The sequence below is a fragment of the Podarcis pityusensis genome, assembly GCF_964106645.2.
Source record: "Podarcis pityusensis genome assembly, chromosome: 12".
Taxonomy (NCBI): domain Eukaryota; kingdom Metazoa; phylum Chordata; class Lepidosauria; order Squamata; family Lacertidae; genus Podarcis; species Podarcis pityusensis.
In genome coordinates this window covers 57,224,703-57,242,992 of record NC_138037.1, presented here as the reverse complement: position 1 = coordinate 57,242,992, position 18,290 = coordinate 57,224,703, and the positions used below count along the sequence as shown (strand labels likewise).

Below are 18,290 nucleotides of genomic sequence, written 5' to 3'. Positions count from 1 at the left end.
GGATTACAAAATTTTTGCCGAAATTATGGCTAAAAGATTAAAAAATGTATTGGTAAAAGAGATTCATAAAGACCAGGCGGGCTTTCTCCCTGGGAGACATTTGTCAGACAATACTAGGAACATCGTTAATATTTTGGAAAAATTGCAAGTTAATATCAATACTAAAGCTGTTTTAATATTTGTAGATGCAGAGAAAGCGTTTGATAACATTTCTTGGAGCTTTATGAAGAAAAATCTGCAGGGGATGGGGGTAGGCCAAAGTTTCGAAAATGGTATAAGTGCAATTTACTCGGAACAAAAAGCTAAGCTTATTGTGAATAATGTAGTTACAGAAGAATTTAAGATAGAGAAAGGAACAAGACAGGGTTGCCCAATCTCCCCATTGCTTTTTACATCGGTCCTGGAGGTTTTGCTCAATATGATTAGAAAAGACCAATTGGTTAAAGGTATACAACTCGGAGCTAAACAGTACAAATTGAAAGCTTTTGCCGATGATTTAGTTTTGACATTACAGGAGCCAGAAGCTAGTACAAAAAGAGTGTTACAATCAATCCAAGAATTTGGTCAAGTAGCAGGTTTTAAATTAAACAAGATGAAAACTAAGGTATTAGAGAAAAATCTTACAGAGATGGAGAAGGAGAGGTTTCAGAAAGAGACAGGATTAACAATTGTTAATAAAGTGAAATATCTAGGGGTGAATATGACTGCCAAAAATGTGAATCTGTTTAAAGATAATTATGAAAAATGTTGGTCAGAGGTGAAGAAGGATTTAGAAATATGGTCAAAATTGAAGTTATCATTGTTGGGCCGAATTGCAGCGATAAAGATGAATGTGTTGCCTAGAATGTTGTTTTTGTTCCAAACATTACAAATTGTGGATAAAATGGACTGTTTCAAGAGGTGGCAAAAAGATATTTCCAAATTTATCTGGCAGGGCAAAAAGCCTAGAATAAAATTTAAGATACTAACAGATGCAAAGGAAAGAGGGGGATTTGCCCTGCCAGATCTTAAACTTTACTATGAATCAGCCGCTTTTTGTTGGCTGAAAGATTGGCTACTTCTTGAAAATGTGGACATTTTAGATTTAGAAGGTTTCGATAATGTGTTTGGGTGGCATGCATATTTATGGTATGACAAAGTCAAAGCGCATAAGGCCTTCAAGAATCATATTGTCAGGAAAGCATTATTCAATGTTTGGGTGAGATATAAGGATTTGTTGGAAAGTAAAACACCAAGGTGGCTGTCACCAATGGAGGCTAAGGCTTTGAAAAAAACAAATATGGAGACAAACTGGCCAAAATATTGTGAAATTTTAGAACAAGTTGGAGATAAATTAAAATTGCAGAGCTTTGACAAATTAAAAACTAAAGTTCGAGATTGGCTGCATTATTATCAAATAAGGGAGGTTTTTAACTTAGATAAAAAGATTGGTTTCCAGGAGGAAAAATCTAAACTGGAAACGGAATTGTTAGAACCTAAAACTAAAAATTTGTCAAGAATGTATAATCTGCTGTTGAAATGGAATACACAGGATGAAATGGTTAAATCTGCTATGATTAAATGGGCGCAAGATGTTGGGCATAATATTATGTTTGCTGACTGGGAACGGTTATGGACCACAGGTATGAAATTTACGGCCTGTAACGCCTTAAGAGAAAATATAATGAAAATGATTTACAGGTGGTACTTAACCCCAGTCAAGCTAGCAAAAATTTATCATCTGCCTGATAATAAATGTTGGAAATGTAAAGAAAATGAAGGTACTTTTTTTCACCTTTGGTGGACGTGCCCAAAGATCAAGGCCTTCTGGGAAATGATATATAATGAACTAAAAAAGGTATTGAAATACACTTTTGTGAAGAAACCAGAGGCCTTCCTCTTGGGCATGGTCGGCCAATTGGTGCGAAGGGAAGACAGGAACTTCTTTATGTATGCGACAGCAGCGGCAAGAATACTTATTGGGAAATACTGGAAGACACAAGAATTGCCTACCCGAGAAGAATGGCAGAGAAAAGTGATAGACTATATGGAACTGGCTGAGATGACCGGCAGAATTCGAGATCAGGAAGAAGGGTCGATGGAAGAAGATTGGAAAAAATTTAAAATATATCTTCAGAAATACTGTAATATAAAAGAATGTTAGAAAAGGTTGGAGAAGAATATTAGACCGTATTGGCAGACAGAGTATAAGGGAATAAGTAAATAAGAAGTGTAAAATAAAGATAGAGGAGAATTAAATACTTTCGAATGTTAAAATAAGTAAATGAAAAGAAGGTTAGAAGGATTTGATGGAGATACAATTCAAATTAGAATACAAAGCAGAGAAGTGAGAGGAAGTCACGGAAATAAGTAAATGGGAAAACGGTTCTAATGGTCTAATTTGATTTTTTGTTACTTTTTTATTGTGATTTTTTGTCTTTTGTATCTTTCTTTGTACTGTGTGTTGTTTTTTTTGTAGGATGTATGTGATTTGTTTTTCCTTTTTTCCTTTTTTCTTTTTCTGTAATCTTAAAATTGGAATAAATATTCTTTAAAAAAAAAGATTCTGCCCCAGGTGAGCATCCCTGCAGAGTTTCTGGTTACTGTTCACTTCACCTCACCTCTGAAGGTGGCAAGGACCTGAAGGTTGCACAGTCTCAGATAGTGCAATCCTATGCATTTTCCCTCAGAGGTAAATCCCACTCCAATTCCATGGACCTTATTCTTGTGTAACTGTACAGCATTACAGTGTATATAGATCTTAGTATTTGGGAAGGTTCATATTAGGCTTTTGGGATTTATTTTCTCGGTGTTTTTTCATCTCTCTTCCCCCCACCCACCCCTGGACCCCTCATAACAAAATTTCTGGCCACAGGCCCAATATCTGATACATTTGTCAGTAAGGATAGTTTGTACCAGGGATAGATGGCGAACCTGTGGCCATACAGCTCTTACCATCATTTCCCACTGGTTCTGCTAGCTGGGGCTGATAGGAGTCCAACACTGTATTTCCCATCCCTGATTTATTGAGATAGACCAATTATTTTATCCGTCCCTGTGCTGGTTAAAGGAAGAAGGAATGGGGAATCTCTGGTGCTTCAAACATTGTTGGAGTCCAATGGCCACGCTAGCTGGGGTTGATGGAAATTGTAGTCCAGCAACCTCTGGAGACAGGACACTACAGCACCCCTGCTGTAGACAGTCCTAGCTGGGACACTGTCAAAACCACCCCTAGTCCTGCTGGTCACCCCAGAGACCAAGATGGTGGCCTTGGCTTCCAGATAGGCTGGCTTCTTTCATTCTGTGCAATCGGTGGCAGTGCTGTCTGTCTGTCTGCTTTTGGAGTTAAATATGGTTCTTTCTTATTCCATGAACCCGTCTGCCTCATGCTGTGTTTTTTCTAATTCCCTAATTCGAATTACTTCTTCTAATATTACTTAAAATTCAGAGGTCTTTGAGGAAGGTTTACAAATGGACCCCAAAGGAAATGTAGAGTGTAGTTTTGTGTGATTGTGAATGCTTTCTATTAAACTTTCCTAGTAGCTTTGTCCTTCATTCTCTGATTAATTTTTTCATTAGTTAATGCTGACTCTGCTACATCTGCACTATGTTCACTGTTGCTGTTTATGGGAAGCAGAGTTACAGCTGCCATAAATATAGAGTTTGCAGGAGGAGGAAGTGGTTGTGGAATAAACAATTTATTTTCATGTGTTTGGGATTACCACATAACTCACAAGTGTCAGAGGAGAGTGGAGTTTAATGGTCATCCTTAGCACATTAAGAGCAGATAGAATTGTGTACTGAGACTCTCTTTGTGGGGTTATTATGCTAATGCCACCTTTAATTTAGAATTATGATGAAGTATCATCTCTTTATTACTCTGACTTAAATAATCAGATAGGAGTTTTACAAAAAACATTTGCATGAAATAATATAAGGATAATTATTAGCTGAGGTGAAGTCAGGCATGAATTGAATTGCTCAACATCTGCTTTTTATTGCCTTAATGGGAATAGGATTGTTTACAGTGAGATAGTGATCTTAGATGCTAGTTAGGAGTTTGCTCTAATGTTTGCGTTCAATATTGATGGCGTAGTTCTCACAAAGTGCAGATGAGACCTTTTTTTCAACTCTTGTCATTTCACACTGCAGGAAGAAGCACCTGTGATTAAATTCCTTCCTCCCGTCCATCCGAAAAGCCTCCCTGCATACTTAAAATTAGAGTCGGCTAGGCTGGCATCTAGCTTTTTATGTGTGTAGATTATTGATTACGTAATTGGACATGGAATAAAAGGCAAATTACGCCCTTCTTTCTTTTCTACCTTCTCCCTCTTTATGGCAGGTTTAAAGACACAATTGAAAGAAACAAAAGTATTCATTTCTAAAACAGTAATACATATTGCTTGATGTCAAGATTATTAATATAAAATATTTTTGCATAATCAACTCCCATCACAATAGTATGTTTTAAAAACAATCAAACATGAACATGCTAAGTTCAATTTTTATTAAAGGTATACTGCAACAGTGATCAAGGTATATAATCTAAGATAGTAACTAAATTGGAAAAATATGATAAGTACAAAAGTAATAAAAGAAATTTGAAACAAATTGCTGAGGAAGAAAATAGTTCTGATATCTACGGAGTTTAGTTTAGATCTTTGCTTAGCAAAGTATGATTGAACTTGCTCCTTTTGGATGGCAAACTGCAGCAGAGTTGAAATAAGAAAAAAATAAATCCTTCTAGTTCAGCTTTTCTGGAACAGCATCCATAAAGTGTTTTCCATTTTTTGCATGCATAGCAAGGATGTTCTATGTATAATGATTTTGGTAACATATTGTTACAACATAATATCAGAAAAATTTATTTACAAAGAAGAATAAAGAAAGAAATATAGGGACAAGGTAAGTAGATGCAGTGAAACAAATCTCTTAAGTCTAACTTGTGATTCACCTCATCAGACTCTAGCCTTCTTCTCCTGAGCTGCTCTACAAATTCGTCACCGTACCATAAGAAAAATAAGTAAGCAAGAAGCAAGTGCTACCATATTTAAGAAGCAGGAGAGCAACTAGCACTCAGCTAAAATACAACTTTATGGCTATGTTTCAATGCCCTTTCCCACCATTTGGCATGCATTGCCAAATAAGAGCTTGGTTCAGATTTGTGCAAGGCCATGAAGCTCTTTCTTTGAATTTGGATCAGCTGCTACCTCTCAGTCCAACTTACCTCACAAGTAGGGCTGGGCGATACCTGGTTTTCAACATCATGATATATCACCAGTTAAACATTGCAATATACTGATATATCATAATGACTGAATAAGGTTGGAGCTATGTAGAGGCATTGTCTGGCTTCATGTTTTTTTCCTGCATCGTGATTTTTGCCAGCACCTGCTCTTGTGATTCACTGGCCCCTTCATGAGGCAGGGGAGAACTGAGCCGGCAGAGTTAACAGGGGCTGCAGGAATCAAGAGAGGCATTGGCTGGCTTCACGGTTTTTCCTACGTGGTGATTTTTGTGAAGAACACACAAGCACACATCATGATTTCTGATATACTGCCAGGTTTAAAAATTATGAAACTGATATCACAATATGGACTTCAAACTGGTTTTGGACGATATATCAATATATCACCCATCCCTGCCCACAAGGTGGCTATGGGAATAAAGGAAGTAGGATGTCCTGAGCTCTTTGGAAAAACACACAATAAAAGTGTAATAACAAATTAAAAAGAAGTAGAATAACTTATCTACAATATTAGTATAACTGGATTGTGAAAACTCATCCATACTCCTAGCTTTAAATTAATTTCCTTTTGCATTATGGAAAGGTAAAGACATGCCCAGAATTAAAGTGCTATCTGAATGTGGCCTTGGTGTTAGAATTTGTATTGTAGGGACTTCCGGTGCTTCCTGCCTTAATGAATGCAGCTCCCACGCTAGCGGAGATTGCGGAGAATAAGCAAGGAAGATTTGGGAGTAATTGTCCTTGCAAGCCCCCCCCCCCCCCCGGGCCCAGGGCGAATGAGCTCCACTCGCAGATCATCTTGATAAATGGCTCTCACTCTGGTATGGAACCCAAGAGGCAGGAGACCCTGAGTGTAAAAGCGCTTCTCATATTGATAACCCCCAATGCAGCCATTAAGAGCAGAGGTTCTTCTGTTTATTAGGATGAAATTGGCTCTAATTTACAGACATGTGCAGGATGAAGGGGACAAGATTACACACTGCCAAGTGAATCAGCTACTGGGTTGCAACATTTTGAACTGGAAATAAAATTTCCTTCATTGAAGAATAGGTATGTGAGGGGGGAGGGGAGCCTTTACCCTTTTAAAATTATACTATATTTGCTATACAGTGGTACTTCGAGTTACAAACGCCTCAGGTTACAAACGCTTCAGGTTACAAACTCCACTAACCTGGAAGAGTTACCTCAAGTTGAGAACTTTTCCCCAGAATGAGAATGGAAATCGTGTGCCGGCAGCGCAGCAGCAGCAAGAGGCCCCATTAGCGAAAGCAGGCTTCTAGTTAAGAACAGTTTCAGGTTTAGAACGGACCTCCGGAACGAGTTAAGTTCATAACTAGAGGTACCACTGTATAAATGATTTGGCAAGCCTCCCCCCTAAACGATAACAAACAGAGAAAAAACAAGAAGAGAAAAAGAGAACAGAATTATATTTATGGATTAAAACAAAAATAGAACCATGTGAGAATATTGAAATTATTTAAAGCATCTAACTTCCATTGGATGGTAATTTGGATTATGGCCTTTGAAGATCGTTAGAGATCTAAGAATTGGAGTGTTTGGACTAAATGTTATGACTTTCTTTAATATCTGTGTGGAATTGATGGAAAACTTCTGTTCCAATATGAATATAGCATATACCGTGGTAATTCGTTCTGGAGGTCTGTTCTTAAACTGAAACTGTTCTTAACCTGAGGTGCCACTTTAGCTAATGGGGCCGCCGCCGCAATTTCTGTTCTCATCCTGAAGCAAAGTTCTTAACCCAAGGTACTATTTCTGGGTTAGCGGAGTCTGTAACCTGAAGCATCTGTAACCCAAGGTACCACTGTATCCTGTAACCATGGGGCAGCCTGGAAGCGTCTAGCATGCTGATCACAAATTGTTATCATATAGAGGGACGCGGGTGGCACTGTGGGTAAAACTTCAGCGCCTAGGACTTGCCGATCGCATGGTCGGCGGTTCGAATCCCTGCGGCGGGGTGCGCTCCTGTCGTTCGGTCCCAGCGCCTGCCAACCTAGCAGTTCGAAAGCACCTCCGGGTGCAAGTAGATAAATAGGGACCGCTTACCAGCGGGAAGGTAAACGGCGTTCCATGTGCTGCGCTGGCTCGCCAGATGCAGCTTGTCACGCTGGCCACGTGACCCGGAAGTGTCTGCGGACAGCGCTGGCTCCCGGCCTCTAGAGTGAGATGAGCGCACAACCCTAGAGTCTGTCAAGACTGGCCCGTACGGGCAGGGGTACCTTTACCTTTTAGAGGAGAGGAGGCATCATGCAGCCTGAGAGAGCTCCATGAGGTTTCTCCAGGCTTCCTTTCGTTTGGTCAGAGGTCTCTGATGTCCCAAACTGTACGTGACTGTAGTGGATTGTAGAATCCATTGTGGATGCCAAAGGCCACTCCGGAGTTTTGACGAAACAAAATGGATTCAAAACTTTTCAGAGCACAACCTCCTTCGACCGGATAAATGCTGAGCAAATTAATAAAGGAAAATGCAAGCTACACTGTTGACAAAAATTCCCTTGGTTTCATTTCCCATAAAAGTACAGTTAGCTCTTACGTTGTAAATGTGTTTTCTTCCCTTGAAACAGATAACTTATTTTAGTAATAGAAAAATAACACTGTTTGTCATCCAGGATGGAAAATAATCTCAGCGGGGCTACACATAGTGTATCATACAGTAATTGAATTCTCGTTTAATATAGAGTAGAAGCCTAATACTGTTCTTGAGATGTTACTGCTGGGTTATCAAAAACACATTTCAGACAGAACAAGTTGATGAATGCAGTTATAAAGCATTTTATTAACGATTTCATTACAATATCTCCATCAAGCCTTAATAATCACAAGCAGGTTCCTTTTAATTATGTTTAATGTGTTCCACTCATAATTTCTTTGTTATTTCTTGGGATGACAATGATTTCCTTAATGTATTCTCCCCCCCCAAAAAAAAAAAGTAGGTATGAAATTGCAATGCCTTCATAGTTTTGGTTGCTCTTGCAATATCAGCAGATTCTAATGACTGCAATTAGCACCTCTTCCAATGCCCTGCTTAGTAGAATGTACCAATGGATGTTTAAAATTCCTCTTACCACCCAGGCATTACCCACCATCTCCTGATAACTGATCTTGCCATGTTCTTTTCTGGGTTTGAGGGGACTTGAGCTACATGCCCCCCCCCCTGGACTCCCCTTGTGGGCTTACCCTCCATGCAGGTTTCCTGGGTCAGACAGGTGGAGTTGCCACTCTCTGGCCCTCCCCCCTCAAGGACCTGCTGTTACACAAGACCTTTGCCAGTCAGCCAGCAGGAAGGCGTGCCACCATCGTTTAGCAACCTGACTCGACAGTGGGCATTGTTGCTTTTCTGATTAGTTTCTAGATTGACCCCTTTGGCACCTGACCTAATAAAACAGAGCTAGACAGCCAGCAGAATCCTAGGAGTAGTTCTCAGTGATTCAGACAGTAAGTGGTGTGTGCGTGCGTGCGTGCAAGCTTGCAAGCAGGGCTTTTTTCCAGCCAGAACTCAGTTCCAGCACCTCTCAGGTGGCACCATTGCCATTCTAAGAGAACGAGGGAGGTGTTAAGGATCAGTTCCAGTACCTCTTTTTCTAGAAAAATAACACTGCTTGCAAGTGAATGAGAAAAACCTTTGAATTACTCCCCGTTTGAAAAACAAACACTGCATATGTTAGAAGGATTTTAGCATTGCTGCTGTTCAAGGGCGCAATTTTAGGCAATTTAAATGAAAATTAAATTCATTTAATTTAAAATTAAATGAATTTTAAAATTCATTTAATGATGATTGAATTTATTATTATTTTTGCAAAGTGCCTTGAATGTTTTGTTGAAGGGAAAGGTGGCCTAGAAAGGTTTTTAAAATACTAAATAAATGAATATGCTGCCCCCCAGAAACTGTTGCCTAAGGAGTTACCTTATGATAAAACTAGTCCTTGACCAAGTGATGCAAATCCCGACATACTATTTCCATAGCCTATCAGATATTGTTACATCTCACTGCCTCTCATCCACTGGACCAGCTGCAGCAGGAGCTGATGGATGGATGCCCTGCAAATCCTGTCAGGCTTCACTAACTCACACCTGTTCTTCTACTCAGGAATAGGATAATATTCTTGGCAGGTCCCATAGATCACTACCAGATCTTTCTTTCTTTCTTTCTTTCTTTCTTTCTTTCTTTCTTTCTTTCTTTCCACTTTTTCTCTTGCCCCTTCATATTTGATTGTACAGTATTTGATTGTGGTAGCACCTGATTGCTGGCTTTTCAGACATCTGCCAGAGCTTATAGCTCCCATTCAGCATTCAGTATCTGTGCCCCATAGAGACGGAGGGAGACATGTAAAAAAAAAACATAAGACCTGCTTCAAACGCGTAATTGTTGTTTGTAACTGCCTACATAACAGGTGAAGGAGACAAATGTGGGTTTTGTAATATGTATCACAAAGGTATGTTTGGTGGAGAACGAGAATTAGCTGAATGTCTCTGTATATAGTCAGTGACAAACCTGAATTTCCCCCCCACACAATTTGCAGATTGGCCTCAAAACATGTATGTGTAGATTTGGTGCTAAAAATGGTAAAAATCAGATTTCTGCACCTGTTTTTCAAAAAGCCCTAGATTCTGTGTTGTGGCAAAATAAGCTATTTAAACTGGGGCAGTGGGGGGAAGAGAAGGAGCTATGGTCAGCCCAAGACATTTTGGGGCTGTAGAAGGAAAGGCTGAAAGCTCTGCATTGTGTTCTCCACTCTTATTCTTCCTAGTTGGTGTTTTACTTGTTCCTAGCTGGTCTCCCTCCTCTGAGGGGAAGGAGCCAGAGATGTTGAAGGAAAATAGAATGTGAGATGGGCTGCTGTGGATTACTAATCCTACCACTACTATTAGTATTTTAAAAGTAAATAAACTAGGAATAGAATGGCAGGGGTAAGAGACAGTGAAAGGAAGTGGACAAATGAAAGAAACTAGCAGGCTGGGCAAAGTACATGTTGAGCGTGAAAGGAGAATGGGAGAAGAAGTTACAGGAGATGGGTAAAAATACTTTGAAGAGGCACGTGGGGAGAGGGAGAGGAGAAATAGAAAAGTGTTTTTTACCCCGCTTAGAGGACCAGCAAATTCTGCCTAAAATGTCACAATAACCTTGAGACATACACCTGTACTTAGCTTGAGAAAAGCTAAACTATGGAACTGCTTGCTGCAAGGAAAAAGCTTTGGTACATAGTGTAGCCATTTCCAAAGATGAATGAGCTATCACTAGAAAACTGCCAGCTCATTATGCCACACTCTGCCTCCATCTGCCACCTGCACTTGGTAATTTCCAGCTGTCTCAAGTAGTCCCATAGGATGGAAAGTATGACTAATCCCTGGTGTAGTGGAGAGTGAATTGGAGTTAGGTGTGTAAACCTAGTTTTCAGACCATCTCAGGTATGAAGCTCACTAAATGGCCTTGGGCAAGTCCCTGCCTGTTTGTCTAGCTTACTGCACAGGACGGTTGTGCAGCTAAAATGCATATTGCTCTGAACTCCTTGTATTAAAGATTGAGTAGCACACAAATGAAATATATAAATAAATAACTGGAAAGGACACCAGCAGTTTCCACTTCACCATAATCCAAAAATGTATAAACAGAAAGAAACCTATGTACCCTTTTCGCTTTTTCAGAAAAACTATAAATAACTAATAAATTGTAGGTAAACGGGAATGCTGTCATTCTTCATTGCTGCAATACATGCGAGCCTGCAGGAGTCTAAGGGAAGAATAAACAAGGATGTGCCCACCTCCTTCACCCCAGCTATTGATTTTGATTTGCTGAAAGAGCACCAAGGAAAAGAAGTTCTTAGGCAGAAAGGGCAGCTGTTCAACCAAATTTTTAAAACTCTTATTCTCTGTCATGGGAAACAGTGATAGATTGAGAATTGTGGCTTTAAAAAAAAAAGCTTTTACAAAGATGGGAATATAGCATTTGTATTTATTACATCAGAAATATAGACTGTTTACCAGAAATATAAAAAGGAGCTAGTCTCAAATATTTGAAAGAAGCCCATAGAGAGATAAGGTGTTTGTTTACTGAACAATAAATGCTAATGTGAATTAGGTGCTGCGTGGCAGATCCTGCAGGGAGTACAGATCAAGGAAACCTTGTTTACCGCAGTGACCTGCCCATTCCATATTCAGAGATGCATGTCTTGCCTTCGCTTGCCTTCCTGATTAGTGCAATAAATACACCAGGGTAACGTAATGGCAGCCTCAACCGCAGCAAACACTGGCGCTATGTAGAGTGAAGTGACCGTAAAACCAGCCACACTGCTTCTCCCAGGATGTTTAATTCACAAGATGCTGGTGTTCAAAAATATGCAGGGTTGCTATTATCCATTGACAACCAGCATGATTAATTGTTCGTGGTCTTTGAGCAAATTCTCTGCAGTGGGCATTAAGGAGCATGCTCCACAGTTGATTGTAATGATTTTATGTGATGAATTTCATAACAGGCTTGTTGCTTCTGACGGGCATGATGTCTTCCTTCCTTCCAAATTGCTAGAGGAGTTTTACAAATATCATGTCATTGAGCTGCATAATTAGGAATGTCCTGAAATATTTATTAAATTTATATACCACCCTTCATCTGAAGATGGCAGGGCGGTTTGCAGTAATGAAGGCACCAGGCATGCCTCCCTGGGGAGAGCATTCCACAAGTGGGGAGCCACCACAGAAAAGACCCATTCTGGTGTTGCCACCCTCCAGAGCACTTGTGGAAGGGCCTCAGATTGTGAACACAGGGTCCAGGTTGGTTTCTATGGGGAGTGGCAGGACATTTCAAGAAAATCCTTACCCTGTGATACACATTCTCTCAGTAGCAGCAATTTGGGGGTGACAAAATGACGAAAACTTTCCACTCCGATTGAGGCTAGGAAACACTGCCTTCTGATTTGCCTTCTGATTTGACATTGGATCTGGCAGCATGACACTGTCTTTGATTGCTAAGCCAAACCATGGATTGCTTAGTATGAGCAATAAACACGAGGCCCTCATAGAGGAGATGGCAGCCACTTGCCCAGTTATTTTGCCATGGCAGTGCTGAGCTGCCATGGTTTGGTTTAGTGTGTTGTCTGAACCCAAAGCTGTGGTTTAGTGCTCTACTAATAAACTTTGAACTGCAGACCTCATGATAGCCCTTGGCTACAGCTCATGGTTTATCTGGAGAGAGCTAAATCACGGCAGTGGAACAACCAGGGAGGACCAAAGTGGTTGTGATTTTCCCTTTCATGGGAGAGGGGGCTGCCCCCACCCATTCTGCTTTCCTTTTGCTGGCAAGCAAATGCCTTTTTTGGTTAGACAGGCCTTTGGCCTCTACTGGCTGGTGCAGCAGGGTCTTCTGAGGGTGGGTGTTGTACATTTTCTTTTCTTTTGTTGTCATTGTTGTGCTTTTAAATGGTTTTGAATGTTCAAATTCATCACTGTTTTAGTAGGGTAACAATGTTACCCTACTAAATTTCTTATTGATAGATTAAATATTGATTTTGAAACATATTTTTAATTGGATCTGCTATCATTCCTGTTGTGAGCTGCTTTGGGACCTGTACTGGGAGAAACGTGGGATATTAGTAAATAAATATTCTCTCCAGCAGTCTGCTCATTCACATGAAGCCATGGTTTGGCTTAGCATAGCGTGCAAACTGAGCCATTGCACGTTCTCTTGCTCGTGTGTGTGTGCGTGTGTGTGTGTGTTTTAAAAAAAGACTATCTAGAATAAGAATAATGGCTCCTGCCCTGACTTGGACTCAGTATGTCTTCCCATGGACAGATCTGTTTGGCTGCAATTTGTGATTGGCTGAGATCGCTTCTGCAAGAATCAACATGTTGCAGCTGCTGTGACCAGGCTGTGAATAGTATTTGAAAAAGGTAAATGGGCAAGGGGAAAATTATGAAACACACCTCTCTCTCTCTCTCTCTCTCTCTCTCTCTCTCTCACACACACACACACACACACACACACCCTGGTGCAGTACTATTTATACTTCATTATTATTCTTACAGCAGAATGCATAGGGATGTATGTTGTAGGCACCAATATTCTTCAAGTGAGTTTCTTGTAGCTCCATTGCATAGCAGCCTGGGGTATTCTAAATATATTTTACTTAATGAGTAATGATGGTCCAATTTGAAGACCCCAGAAGAGGAAGGAAAGCTCTTCTCAATATTTAACACAGTTGGATTGTGGATCCAAAGCAATGAGAACATATCAATGTTGAATATGCCTGGAAGGCAAAAGCATACAGCCATGTATTAGATAGTCACAGATTAGCAGTTGTCCATGAGGAATCTTTAAATTTACCGTTTTCAAATGGAACCAATCTACAGAGTAATTGAAATAAGCAGTTTCTGAACTGGCAGAGAGGGTTGGGATAGTTTGAGCTTGACTTCACAGGGCTTTGAATAATTGTTTCCTTACTGAGCTGAACTTTTGAGCCTGCAAGGACGTGATAACATTTAAGAGCTGATCTAAACATTATGCAGAATGAGGTGGCGGACTAGGTGGTGAAATTCTTCAGATTACAGGTGTGTGCCCTATTTTTCACTGGCCCTATAGTAAAAAAAAATCCTGCATATCATAGGCTCAGATATCATGGAGAGGGCCACTCTAAATCTTTCTCCTTGATTTGCTAGTTTATTACTTGCAAGGAATTGGAGAGATCCCCACTCCCAGAATAGTATAATATAGAAAGTTACAATTAATTCTTCATAATGTGTAGATTGGCTTTTGATGATGTTTCTTTGCTTGCATGAAATTCTCCATTTAGACTACTGATTGGATTTCTTTGCCTTGGGTTGATTGAGACTACCAGAGAAGGAATTTTATCTTCCTCACACATATATTGAAACCAGGCTCAGTTTTCTTTAACTGCCATTGAAAAAATAAGCTTGAGAATTGTTTGTTAGAAATCTTCAGCTGTATTTCAGTGCCCAGTGCCTTTGGCCAGTAAACACCAGTTGAATAGTTCCAAAATTGGTTTATATTTGTAGTGTAGTCTTGCCCTTAAAGAGAGGTGCCAGAATCACAGTAATAGGAAGATTCAGCATCAGTCTTTAACAATATGTAATTTCTTTTGTGAAGGCTAGAAGGTGAAATTTGGCCATTTTATTCTGTATCTGCACAGCTTAGCAAAGCAATTGGTATATATAGGATGCATACATAAAACGTTAGTATCAGTACAGTCAAGCCTTGGTTCCCAAATGCCTCCGTTTTGAAACGTTTTGGCTGCTGAACAGCGAAAACCTGGAAGTAAGTGTTCCGGTTTTCGAACGTTTTTCCGAAGTCAAACGTCCGATGCAGCTTCTGCTTGAGTGCAGGAAGCTTCTGCAGCCAATTGGAAGCCGTGCCTCAGTTGTCCAACATTTTGGTATCAGTATCAGTATCAAACTTAATTTTGGTCACAGACCAGCATAAAGTAAAACATATGGATAAACTGAACACATAAGACTTAAAACAGGTAAGGGATAAAAACTAATGATTAAAAGGTGATTATACCATACATAACTTTAAAAGATTTAAAAGGGCGGGACATAAAGGAACGCAAGTCTTGCATTTTGGCCCTTCAGTTTCGGCCTAGTTTGTGGCGCAAACCATCCTTCAACGAATAGCCATCCTAGTGGCGCAGAATCTAGCAACTGAGCATGTAACCTCTGGGTTTTCATCTTGAAGTAGCAGGGAGGTATAAGGTTGTTCTGTGCAACCTAGGAATTTATGTAGTATAGGCAAGATGAACCTAATTCGTATATCTATAGTATTGGCATTGATCCAAGGCCTGTTCCGTGGTTTCCCCACGGGCGTTTCCTCTCCTCGGACAGGGTCAGGGACTGGACTGAAGAGGGGGGCTGGGCTTCACCCCTCCCTCTCCTCTGCTTCCCTGGGGGGGGAGCCCCCCTTCTCCACTAGTTTCAGGAGAAGAGGGAGACAGGATTGAATCACAGCAGAACCCAGAGCTGCCCAGTTTTGAGGGGGAGAACTGCCAGCAAAGACGTCCTTGGAGAGCACAGAAGCGCCACCTCCCCGCGCATTCGCCGCTCAGTTAGAATTCAAGAGCCAAGGGCTCAGTGACAAGGGACTCCTCAGCCCCTCCGTAGGGCCACAGGCCAGGGAGCAGCGTCACTGTGGCGTTAAGGACTGGCTTCTTTGTCTGAAGAAAAACTACAGATACAAACTTTCATGTTTCTTCCTCGATCCTTGATGCTGCCGGGGAGGAAAGAATTCCCCAAGCCTGACAGCAGCCTTCCTGGGTGGCTGAAGGGAGGCCCTGGCAACGGGCCAGAGGGAAAGCCCTTCGCTCTTTGGGAATTTCCAGGTTGGCTATATATGGCATCTGGGAGAGGAGGTATTTTCTGGTTACACTGATTAAGAATTTGGGGGACCCGGCTAGATCTGCTTGGCGTTCTGTGTCTTTTGCGTTTTGTTTAATGGTTTTTCTAGCTTGTTCACACCCCATGTCAAGTAGAATCTGTGGGGTGGAGCCTAGAGTTGTTATGTTGATCGCTGCATGTTTCCATGTCGTTTGGAAATCATCCTTAAGAGTTAAGGGAGCAAGGCCACGCAGGAGGAAGGATAAAATGTTTGTAATTTATAAGAACAAATGAGAATCTTATTTCTCAACTGTTTATAATATTTTCCCAAGGAGCTCATGGTTGTGTAATAGTGTTCTCCCACCTTTGTTGTAGCTTCACATAGCCTGGTGAGGCACGTTCTGCTGAGAGAGGGAGACCAGCCCAAACTCACCTAGCAAACTTCATGGTGTAGGTGGGTGTTTTGTTTTAACAATTCATTTAAAAGGCAGGGAGTGACATTTATTGCAATCCTATACTTATCTACTCAAACATAAATCACAGTGAATGCAGTGGTACTTGCTCCCAGGTAAATATGTATAGGATTACATCCTTAAGGCAACTGTTATAAACAAGTGAATTAGACAAGATTACAGTGGTACCTCAGGTTACATACGCTTCAGGTTACATACGCTTCAGGTTACACACACTGCTAACCCAGAAATAGTGCTTCAGGTTAAGAACTTTGCTTCAGGATGAGAACAGAAATTGTGCTCCGGCGGCGTGGCAGCAGCAGGAGGCCCCATTAGCTAAAGTGGTGCTTCAGGTTAAGAACAGTTTCAGATTAAGAACGGATTAAGTACTTAACCCGAGGTACCTCTGTACTGAAATCTTCTGACCGCAACACTTATGGTAACTAAAGCACCAAGCTCTCCATTGCGGTATAAACCATTCTGCAGAATTAATAAACGGCAACGAGTTTACAGTAAATCCGTCTCAATTTTATCATTTTTCCTTCGCCCGTTGTAATATGTAAATTTCTCTATAAGTATGAAATCACATTTCTTGTCTAATCACTCTTTTAGGGAAAGAAGGACTGACAGTCCTGCTATCTTATGCACAGCATCCCAGCTGCTGTAAAGCTGTTAGTTCTCCCATGGGTTTGTGGATTTGGGGTCTAATGGATATCAAAAACATTTTCCAAATAATGTATAAATTTTTCAAAGAAACATTCCATGTGAATGAGCCCATTCCCCCTTTTTTACACTTATAGCAAGTTGTGAGCTTTTTCAGCCTTGGGAATAAGTCTGAATAAGTCTGCAAAAGGGGCTTGGCAGAAGAGGGAGGGAGAGCTCTGTCCCTTTGGTAGCAAATACCTTCTTTTCTATGCCCGGGGGGGGGGCACCCTCTCCCTCCTCTGCCAGCCAGACCACTGCTGCATAGAATTCTGTGCGCTCAATTCTGTGTCTTGTCTGTGGCTAATAGGCTAGTGCTTATATGCAAGGCTGGGGTGGTTGTAATCTATGTTATTTATCAGTACAGGTGCCATGCGCTACCTTACTTTATAACAATTTGTCCAAGGAAAAATGTCCTTTATTCCATACATTTTCTCATATCTGCAAGGATATGTGTGGGGATTTGAGCCCAAGGCTCCTAGATCCTAGTCTCACACTTTAACCAATATGCCACAAAGAGGACCATCAGAATATTGGGGTAGAATATCCTCCATCAAGAAAATCATGTTGAGATTTATAAAATCTTTGTAGACGTAATCTCAAAATGTCAAAAATATCTGATGAGTAGGAAATTGCCAGGACCTGTCAGCACTCAAGGTATCTTCCTATCATATTCAGAAACGCACTAATTCCCATATACAGTATTTAGAGGTTGGTTGTGATAGCTGAAGAGATAATTGCCCAGTGCTGACGTCTGACTTTCCTAGTGACCTTCCTAAGAGTATAAAAGTTGTATCTGAGTTCCCCTTAAAACATTTTCTACATTATTCTTAAATAGTTCAGATGTACTGGAGAATCTGGTTTAATACAAGTCAGGAGGTTCATGACAAAGCCAGAATGTGAAGGGAAGGGAGTGCTTCCCTAACCATGGTTTAGGAAGGCAGGAATGGTTGTCTGAACTGGGTAACAGTGAGTCTATGAGGGCAAAGCGTGGTAAAGAAATTCTTGATGCCCATTGATGCCCACCCTGCAGTGGAGTGGATGGGCTGTTAGAGATATTTGGTGTGCATGCCAGTACTCAGCACTCCTTACCACTTTCCCAGCACTTGAACATCATGAAGAAACAGAAAACAGGACATTTCTATGCAAATAACATGGTACTTCATGATCTTCCAGTGTTCTAAGGAAGCAAGGTTTTAGTGCCTTTCATTGCGTTATCTCCACCCACAGATGTTTCTTCTTTGTATCCCATCCTAGGAGCTTAGTTTGAGGCCAAATAAACAGCAAGCCAAGACCATAAGCAATATAAATTGATCCTGGAATATTCCTCCGTATATGTCAAATATAGAAAGCCTTCCTATTACATTTCATTCCTTGACACAGGATTTTGTTTTGTTTTTTACATTTGTGCAGTGTTTGAATTTTGTCTCTTGTTACCAAGATTCTGTCACACTTGTATATGACAAAGAACCAAATCTTGAAACAGAGCCATGCAGATAAGGTGAAGCTGGTTCTTAAGGGTTAGTGGCACATACATGAGGTCCCTTACTTTCACACACATTTTGCCTGTTGTA

General features: G+C 40.7%; 1 protein-coding gene across 15 annotated transcripts in view; it reads left to right on the top strand.

The window, feature by feature from the left end:
• Positions 1-18,290, top strand: part of TPK1 (thiamin pyrophosphokinase 1) — a 244,035-nt gene that overhangs the window by 68,506 nt on the left and 157,239 nt on the right. For 3 of the 15 annotated variants that reach the window (XR_013978378.1, XR_013978379.1, XM_080976001.1), the window contains exon 1: positions 15,414-15,597. The exons of 2 other annotated variants lie outside the window; for them this stretch is intronic. Coding sequence is in view for 10 of the 13 variants with exons in the window: in XM_080976001.1 (XP_080832127.1) it covers positions 15,432-15,597 (166 nt within the window). In the remaining 3 variants the exon portion in view is untranslated. Of the gene's footprint in view, positions 1-14,426; positions 14,716-15,365; positions 15,598-18,290 lie in introns of those variants that run through there. 10 more of the 15 variants (XM_080976004.1, XM_080976000.1, XM_080976007.1 and 7 more) reach the window with 8 other exon arrangements.